Below are 9,483 nucleotides of genomic sequence, written 5' to 3'. Positions count from 1 at the left end.
ATAAAGCTTCACGAGATGCTCCACGTCTTCCAGCTTCGAGCATGGCTCTGATAAACTGACAGCTTTCGTTTTCATCGTCATTCTCAGCGTCACTGTCAGTGTCATTGCCAGATTGTGAGCTCTTACTTTATGTGCTGCCGGCTCAAATTGATAGAGCTTTACAGTCCTCAAACCACAAACACCCGGCGCCTCTGAATCAGCATCACTTTCAGAACAAATGTTTCCACAATCTGAGTCTGAAGACAGAATTGTGGACCTTGAAATATCGCCGCTATCTCTAGCTTCGACACGCAAAGGAGAAGCCATCTTGCTATGTTGACTCTGGTGACGTCACACGCACCACGTGACCAAAACTGAGCTTTTTACCCGGAAATTTGGCCTCAAAAATGCCGTTTTATTTCAATATTTCTTGCTCAAAACACGCCAAAACATTTGGAAATGGTAAATATAAGGCGAAATACAGTTAACACCGAAAAAGACCCACAACCCCATTACTAACCCTATAAGGTTAGGATTATGGTTATGGTTAAATAAGCTAATGTTTCCTGAGTGCAGCTCACGGCTCCACCAGGGGATGGGTCAAATGTAGAGAACACATTTACACATTTAGGAGCGTGACAGTTAATTGGACTTTAATTTTAAGTTAAATTTTAAACACGTGCGGTCAGCGAAAAAATCCAGTCTTGGACAAGCTTAAAATGCGTGCGGCCAATGCAGCAATGTGATCTTGGCTGCACGTACATGTGGCCAACATAAAATTCCATCACTTTCTGTGCTGGTCGCACGTAAATACATGTGAATAACATCAGCCTACAAAAATAGTTTATTTCAGTTACAGTCTAGTATTAATTTGACCTTTATTACCTCAACATCTGCTGTTGAACATTGCAGAGGTCATTCGCGGTTCGTGGAGCCCCCTGAGGACAAAAACTTTCTTTCACCTAACGGCCTCCTCCATTTCCTGCTCTTTGTCTCCGAGTTCACCTTTGATCCCACAGCCTGCTCTTCTGTCATCCATCAATATTTGCCCCTCCCTGCAGGCCGCACTGGTAACAGACTGACACACCTGCACCAGTGAGCCCCTGCAGGTGTGAAATGAAGCCAGTCCTCTTTGCAGGAAATGCAGCTCCACCTGGTGTTAGATGGCGTCACCAAATGTGATCTACTAATAAAAAAGAAGTGATATTTGTTTAAAAAATGTTTTTTTTCTCATGTGGGGTGACTGTATGTCCCTTACAGTGCCTGAAACAACAGCAGACAGTTCCTTTTCTTCTGCAGCTGAACAGTCAGTCAGCGGCCTATTGTCCAGTATTTGTGGAAAAACTGTACCAAAACTGCTTGTTGAGTGTTGCAGTTTATCACCAACCTCATCCCAATTACTCACTTCAGCAAGAGTTTTTCAGTCAAAAGTAATCCCCAAGACTTTATTTAAACCCTTTCTTAAGACGATATAGAATTTGCTGCATAACAGGGATTAGAAAAAACTTCACAAACCTTCATTCAAAGCAGAGTGAGACTACAGGAGACAGAACGACACGGCAACAGAAAAGTGTGTCCTTTAACTGTAGTTTATTGGGAAGAAACATGTGGATAGTCTGATCTACTTTACAAAGAGGCTGACACAGAAGGTGAGAGATTCCTCTGATTACTGGACGACAAAGAAAAGCTGGAAATGATTGTAAAAGAAAGTAGTGTTGAAGTAGCAGTGAACTAAAACATCCTTAACTCGCGTCCTGCTGAGCAGGGAAGAAAGCGCAGCAGATACTGATGAAAGAGGGAACAATAAATGTCCTAGTTCACGGGGGAGAGGGGGGTGTTCCCCTGTCTTCATAGACCCTAATGACACAACTCATGTATCCCCAGTTAAGTCTGGTTTACACTTCCAAGCGATTCCTAATCGCTCGCGTCGCATCCACAATCTGGCGGTCTCGTTCATATTCACGTTGGCTGGATTTGGTTGACTCTCCACTATAACTGTGATGTACTTCTGACTGGTGTTTATACTTTTTAAGCAACGCAATCGTGTTCTGCATTTATTTTTATCATGATCAGCATCCCGCTCAGACACTTGCAGCATCTGCGAGCGCTCAGGTACATGAAAGAAAGAGGAGGGAGTGATGAGTTTGCCGCTAACAGAAGCAGGGAATACAAGGACGACAACATTAAATTAAAAAAGGAACACATTGGATTCTCTAGTGCCGTAAGATATGAGGAAAAAGACACATTTTTCCAGAAACTTGCTCTATTTTCTATCTAGCTGTCCACTCTGTCTTTCTCTGTGTGAAGTTCAGGATTTCCTAACTTTTCTGGTAACTCTTATTAATTTTTAGTATTAAAAGTTTTTTTTGGACAGAGTTTTCTGCGGAGTTGCGTACTCTAATCGCTGAAATACATTCAAGTTAAATGACGTGATTTGGCGGCGACTGCACTCCGGGCGTAACATTTCAGTCGTGGGTGACGTCATCAGCAGGTGCAACATTCGGATGTCGTTCTGCTCCGATGGCCGTGTGACCACTGCGACGCGATCGATTACGTAGAAACCAGCCTTTGGGGACCACAGCACTGTTACCATGGTGATTTATCAACCCATGTTACATGACTAACCAATAGTGTGAAGAAAAAACAAACTTCCTCCTGGTCAGTGACTCACAGTGTCAACAAGTGTCACAAGACCAACATATTGCGATATTTCAACTCACGAACGAACATTAAAATAAATTATGTTCGGCAAATGATTTTCATTTGAATCATGATTTTTTTTCCCCCCACGTTTTGTTCTTTAAAGGGAGATGGCCATTGGAAATGCTCAGCATTTTAGTTCTTTACAGGGGCTTTGTTTATTTTTTTTCTCAAAACTTGTATTATTATTGTAAATACGCATTTATATTAATTGTTCATTTTATTTTAATGTTGGAAAGGGCGTTAAATTAACATATTGTTTTAAACTGTTCAAAAACTGTTTTTGAAGAAAATAAGGATATATCTTTGTTTTACAAATAGTTAAATATCATAGATTACCAAGGTAATGTAATGATTATTCTTTGCCATATCGAGATACAACGGTATCGTGAGTCATGTATCGTGAATCGCATTGTGTCGTGAGTTACCCTGAGATTCCCAGCCCTAATCACAATGGGTGACATGAGTGCGGCCACCACCCTTTGAGCATTTATCTTGTACAAGACCCACCAGCACAGCTGGCAAAAGCATCAAATTCATGCATGAAAAAACCAAACTATGTAGAATCCATCAGAAACATATGAAGCGTATGAGGGTATGCATGTGCATCGAGGATGATCAATGTCTTGCTTTTTTTTACATTTGCATGGCTAAAACTGTCTAACTCAGAGACACCCGAGGACATGTGAGTCATAGTGAAGTACTTTCCCCATCAGAATAACATCTAAGGGTTTTGTTTGGTAGAAATTCTGGGCCTTTCTCTGCAATCTCTGCTGTGTAGAATGTGTACAAACTGAAGCTTCAGCGTAACAGTCCACACATGCAGCTGAAGTCAGCAAATGGCAAACTGTCTACCAAAATGTCTACATCTCTTCTTAAAGTTGCAACCCGCTATAGCACATAGGTGTCGATTCTTCATCATCTCTCCTCATCCTCACACACACCTCAGAATGTGGGGGCAGGAGCTTGTGGCCGGCCCAGCGTACCTCTGAGTCACAAACAGGCTGTTTATCCAACCAAATGTTTTCATCTGCTCCTGATTTATCCCAATTACATACTCAGAAATGTAGTTTTGATCTTCATTTTCTTTGTATATGGTCATCTATAAGGAGAAAATGCTACAAGAACATGTTCAAAACACCAAAAACACATTTTTCATGGGAGTGGGGTCTTTAAAAACTCTTGCGCTATGCTAGACACGTTTACGTTGGTAGTGGGGTCATCTGGACCCCACAAGATAAGCTGCAGGAAGTTTCAACAATACATCAGTGGCCAAACTCAGGCCCTGCTAGTCCTTTTCACAAAACATCTCTAAATTTCATGAATATTGATATAAAACATTCAATGACATTTTCATTTTGGATGTAGAGGGCCTTTAAAGTAGACATTTGTTTTTGGATGCTGAGATTTTTTTGGTGCTTGGACCAGATTAGGATTACTGCTAAATGCTAATCCTATATCATAAAAGCTAACAGTGACACCCACAGTTCCTCTCGATTGGGTTCACGTTTCCTCAAACGGGAGCAGGATAGTTCTGAAGCTTCTCCCACACTCTTGCCTTTCTGCTTACTCCAAACATGGCAGCCCGCCGCTGGCGTCCTGCGTCTCGGCGTGACTTTGCAGATGTTCCGTCAGTGTGTCTCGTTTTCCAAAGTTTTGAGAACAAACTTTACAGGAGAAGAGCTTTCCTCCAGTGTGGGTCAACATGTGGACTCTGAGGTTGCCCCTTTGCTTGAAGCTCTTACCACACTCCCCGCAGGAGAAGGGCTTCTCGCCAGTGTGGCTCCTCATGTGGTTTTGCAGGGTAACACTCTGGCTGAAGCTCTTACCACACAACCCGCAGGAGAAGGGCTTCTCGCCCGTGTGAGTTCTCATGTGTTTGGTCAGGTTAGTGCTCAGACTAAAACTTTTGCCACACTCCTTGCAGGAATAGGGCTTTTCCCCGGTGTGGGTGCGCATGTGCTTGGTGAGGGTGCTGTTTTCGGGGAAGCCTTTGCCGCATACCTGACAGGAAAAGGGCTTCTCCCCGGTGTGCGTGCGCATGTGCTTGGTCAGCGTTCTGTTCTCCGGGAAGCTCTTGTCGCAGAGCTGACAGGAAAAGGGCCGGTCCCCGGTGTGCGTTCGCATGTGGTTCCTCAGGATGCAGTTATCCCGGAAACTTTTGCCACACTCTTTGCAGGTGTGTCTCTTTGGTTTGGGGGGTCTCTTTTGTTTATTTGTCAGAGTGGAATTATTGGGGGGGGTTCCATAAACATCCAGTTTTTCTGAGTCACACCGACTTCCTGACATGTGAGAGAAACCTTCATGCTGCTGTGTATGACGTCTGCCCCTCCTCTTCCTCTGACCTCCAGTCTGTGGGTCCGTCTCTCCATCTCTGGTTGATGTTGACTCTTCATCCTGATTTGCATACAAGTCTTCAGTCAGGAGCTGCTGACTGCTTCCATCTGCCTCCTCAAAAGTGGGAGTCTCCATCAGAGCATCAGCCTCCTGCTTCAAATCCACCTGCTCTTCATCCTGGCTGATGCATAGCTCCTCGTCTTCCTCTTTTATCTGTGGAGGTTCTGGTTCCTCCTGCTTCACACTGAAGTCCACCTGCATGCAGAGATCTCCATCGGTACTGTGATGGGGCTGAGGAAGGACTGCACAAACACACAAGAAAAACTGATCAAACAACAACAATACTAACATCTGTGCTGCTTGATGTGTGTTCAGGAGCTGAACGGTTGTTTCAAACCTCACATCTTCAGCTGTCTGCAGGAAAGGTCTTAACTTTTGACAAGAACAAACTCGTGAGAGGGGAAGGCAAAACAAACTAGAAAAGTTGCATTACCTGCGATAATGCATGTGTGCGATAATGCATGTGTGAATGCATCATCGCATTAATGCGGTTGTTGTAAATCACGTAAATTGCTTAAATTGTATAACGTGCATTAAGTGTATAAAGTGTATAAAGTGCTTAAATTGCATTAATTAGCATAAATTGCGTAAAAAACGTCAAATGTACGAATATAAAAAGTTCGTGCATTAATGTCCTGAACGTGCTGAACGTTTTGATACCAATATTGTAAAAGTTTTAAGGTGCAGTAAAAAGTTTTAAATTTTCCCATTGACTTAACATGGGCTGAAAGTTCGCATAAATTGCGTAATATCTTGAAAACTGTAAAATTTGCGAAAACCAAAAATACAAGCAGTAATGTCCTTAACCTGCTGAACGTTTTGATACCAAGATTGTGTAAATCGCATAAAGTTTGCTTGAGTTTTTACGTGTCAAAAAACGTACGGAAGAAAACATAAATGAAGAATCTCAATAGTGTGAATGCATTGAATGCATTCACACAATGAACAAAAGACATTTTGACCTTTCCGCTATCTTTGGGGTCCAGGGGCCTTTCAAGAAGCAGGTTCAACAAATTTAGAGTTCAAACCTGAACTTAGAGTCCGTGGACTCAAAATTCTCGAACTAAGAGTTTTGGGTTTCAGAACAGCTGAAAAAGTTTGATTCAATCAACTTGAAGTTGTTAGAACCAGAATCAGGTGTGAGTCAAGGGTTCAAAATGAAAATTGAAAATCTCTGTATTTTTTAATAGCGAGTCCCTGGAAAAACTCACTATTTATAATATCGCTGAAATAAAAATGAATTGGGAAACTGCAGTCAGTCGACTCGTGTCCTCCAAATCCTCTACCGACGTAAATAACATTTCCTCTGGATTAATCAGCCTCCTCTCTACATGATCCTCTATGAATGAACATGTCATTTTGGTTTCTGAGTGGTGGAAACGTGACGTCTCTAATGTGAATGTTCTCTAAATGTTCATGAAGAACTCATATTTGATCATCCTTCACTTTAAAAAGGGACGGAGACCTCAGAGAACTCTAAGTTTCCTGAAGAAAACCTGCTACCGACCAGGTTTCGTTCACAGACTCAGTTACCATAGTGATTGATTCTGAGTTCAGCTTAACCCGCTTCTTGGAACGGGCTTGGTTTGACCCACTTTCACGGGTTTAAGTTATCTCTCTTTCTGAAACAAAAAACTCAGACTTTTACTGAATTTGGAGTTCACGAACTCAGAGTTCCAACAAAACCTGCTTCTTGAAACGGGCCCCAGATGACTCCACCCACATATTGATGTGTGATTCCTTCCATGACAAATGTGGACAAAGGTGGACAGGATTTTATGTCTGCCATGGACATTAGTGAAACTCAAAGATCAGTGATAAAAAAAAAGTTCACTGCACCGTCTTGTAGGGTCCAGATGACCCCACTTTTAATGTAAACAAGCTAAGGAGAGCGGAAGGGTTAATGGAAAGGGACTGTCCCAAACTCTGGAATTCAGGCATTCTTTCATCTGTAACTATACAGACGGCAGATGCTAAACCAGGGCTCTGCAACCTTTAACGGCATGAGTCATTTGCTCTAGTTTCTTACAGACCAAAATCCAACCACAGCCACAAAGTCCCATTTTATAATTTCAAAATGCACAGTATTTATGTTTTTTTAACAATTAAACTTTTATTTATACATTTAAAATAACAATAATTGAATTACAACTGTGTTTCTATATATAACAGTTGTAACTTAACGCTCATCCTTCTGCAGCAGCTTTACTTCAATTACAAATGCAGGAAGTCAAGCATGATATTTTTTATCGTAGGATTTTGGCATTCTTTTTTCATTTTAATCTAAGAAATAAACAGCATTTTAATAGAACCCGTTAATATATATAAAAAACTCAAAACAGTTAGAATAACTTGAGCTTTTTTTTTTTACTGAAAACACAACTCTAAATGACTTTCAACCAATTTGAACCACATTTCATCAAAACTTCAACTTCTTCAGTGTAATTTGCCAAAATAAAAATACTTTTAGAGGCTTTTATTTGACACCGCCAGCATCACGGCTCCGTTGTGTTGTGGGAGTGGACTAGCTACAGCCGATGGCTTACAATGGAATGTAAACTTTTTTTTTTTGGAATTTCCCAGCCACCGTACTATAGAGAGGAGCCACTGGAAAGGGTTCAAATGAGCTGACTGTAATTTGATTGCTGCACCCGAAAGTTTCACAAAGGGTGAAGATGACAACATCTGGAGACTTGATCTAATTCCATCTGGATCAAAAGAATCCCAGAACTCACGTTTGTGCAGAACAGACACCCGTCTGATGATCTTATGCAGATTTAGGGTCCGTGATTAATTTATTTAGTGTGTGTTTATTAATGTGAGATCAGCATAAAGACATATTCAAGTCTTTTTTGTGCCTCCATGCTGCTGATTAAGAGTGGACACGGAGCCTGTCAGTCACCAACATGAGGGGCTGTGTTTTAGGAGATGGGGGGCGGACTGGCTGCTGCAGCTCTCCCCTTTCACACTTCAGCGTGTGAAAACTACTAGTACTTGGGATTTTTTAAAATACATTAGTATTAGCAGAAAGTGTCAAAATGATTAAAAAAAGAATTAAAATCTGAAGCAAATTGTCACAAAAGTGAAAGAAGCAGACGCATTACACAGCCTGCAGAATCAATCATGGTTTTTAGAGCCTTGTCCTCAGATCAAACACTGTGAAGGGGGATTGCATTCACATTCCTGTTATAACAGAGGAACCTGTTCAGCGCAGGAGGTAGTCGGCTTGTCTGTTTGTTCAGCTGCTGCACAGGGCCTACAAAATAAACCCATTCCTTCTCTCTTCTTTATCTTTGTCTGTCCAGCAGCTGAACAAACAGGGTTTGGTTAAGCAGACTATACTGTTACAACAGGGAACATGCAATCCATTTGCAGATGTGTATTTTCCTAAACTCTGTTTCTGAGGCCAATCTTTACTTGTTTATTGTTAAAATTACAACTATGCTCCAGACCGGATAGGAGAAAGCGGGTGTAGGGGTGATAATGTGGGGGAAAGAGGGACAAACAGAGGGAACGGGATGACAGAGCAGCAGTCAAGAGAACGAAGAGAAAAATGGACATGAAACGCTTTAGGAGAAATAAAATAAAATAAAAAACATGGCAAATGGACACAACTGCCTCCTGCTGCACATGGATCCAACATGGCTGTGATGAGTTCTACACATTACACAGATGCATTGAACGCATAGACATATATGTCAACATATGTCAACATACACACGTGCATATGCCAGCAGGCCAGTACACTGATAAAATCTATTTAAAAATTCTACGTAGAAATCAGTCTGCAGTTCCACTTCTGACCAGCAGGGGAGCTAGTCCAGCGGTCCTGACCGATGCTCTGCAGATTGAACCGAGAAAACCTGGGAAGCTTGTCGGCGTTCATCACAGAGTTACGTACCCACGGTGTGCACCTGTATCGATGCTCCGTTCTCCTGCAGTCCGCGCTGGCGGCGGAGCTCCTCCTCGTACTGACAGACGGTTCTTTCAAAGAGTCTGAAGATGTCCTCCGCAGCGGCCGTCAGTCTCTGGCTGATGAACTCTCTCACCGGCTGGAGGGAGGACATGGTCTCTGCGGCGGCTCCGATAGTCCTCTGAACGCTGCTGCTGCTGGCGCTTCTGTTTACTTTTGTCCTGCATGTGACGAGGTTCGCCGGAGTTCTTCTTCTTTTTGGCGGTGACAGGCTCCAGCGCCATCTGGCGGTCAGGGATAATCAGCTCGGCTTTTTGACAAAATCATAATCCAAGTTTTTGCTGGTTTTGTCCTTCCTCTAAAAACGTCATATTTACAACTTCAGCTTTTTCATTTCTGAGACAAAATTCCCATTTACTATTTTCTTGTTTTTACTTTGACCAGAAGGTGCCTTTATGAAAAAAAAATCTTTAGTTTTTATATTTAAATCGCAT

The 9,483-nt window shown here is 42.1% G+C and overlaps 2 protein-coding genes across 6 annotated transcripts in view; one reads left to right on the top strand and one right to left on the bottom strand.

Moving 5' to 3' along the window:
* Positions 1-9,483, top strand: part of LOC112136387 — a 34,447-nt gene that overhangs the window by 6,459 nt on the left and 18,505 nt on the right. The gene's annotated exons all lie outside the window — the stretch shown is intronic.
* On the bottom strand, positions 1,553-9,263 carry LOC112136377 (zinc finger protein 501). Its single transcript, XM_024258047.2, has 2 exons — positions 8,978-9,263; positions 1,553-5,318 (listed from the first exon to the last, which is right to left on the bottom strand). Exons 1-2 carry the CDS (start codon positions 9,141-9,143, stop codon positions 4,246-4,248), a joined length of 1,239 nt encoding a protein of 412 aa, XP_024113815.1. The 5' UTR covers positions 9,144-9,263; the 3' UTR covers positions 1,553-4,245.

The sequence above is a fragment of the Oryzias melastigma genome, linkage group LG13 (assembly GCF_002922805.2).
Source record: "Oryzias melastigma strain HK-1 linkage group LG13, ASM292280v2, whole genome shotgun sequence".
NCBI lineage: Eukaryota > Metazoa > Chordata > Actinopteri > Beloniformes > Adrianichthyidae > Oryzias > Oryzias melastigma.
Note: the sequence above shows the minus strand (reverse complement) of the source record. Positions and strands in the feature narration are given on the sequence as shown.

Bases quoted from the DNA above. Each gene is read 5' to 3' on its own strand.
- LOC112136377 (XM_024258047.2), bottom strand. From the start codon at position 9,143: ATGTCCTCCCTCCAGCCGGTGAGAGAGTTCATCAGCCAGAGACTGACG. The intron at 5,319-8,977 runs GTACGTAACTCT...GTGTTTGTGCAG, and splicing joins GATACAGGTGCACACCGTGG to TCCTTCCTCAGCCCCATCAC.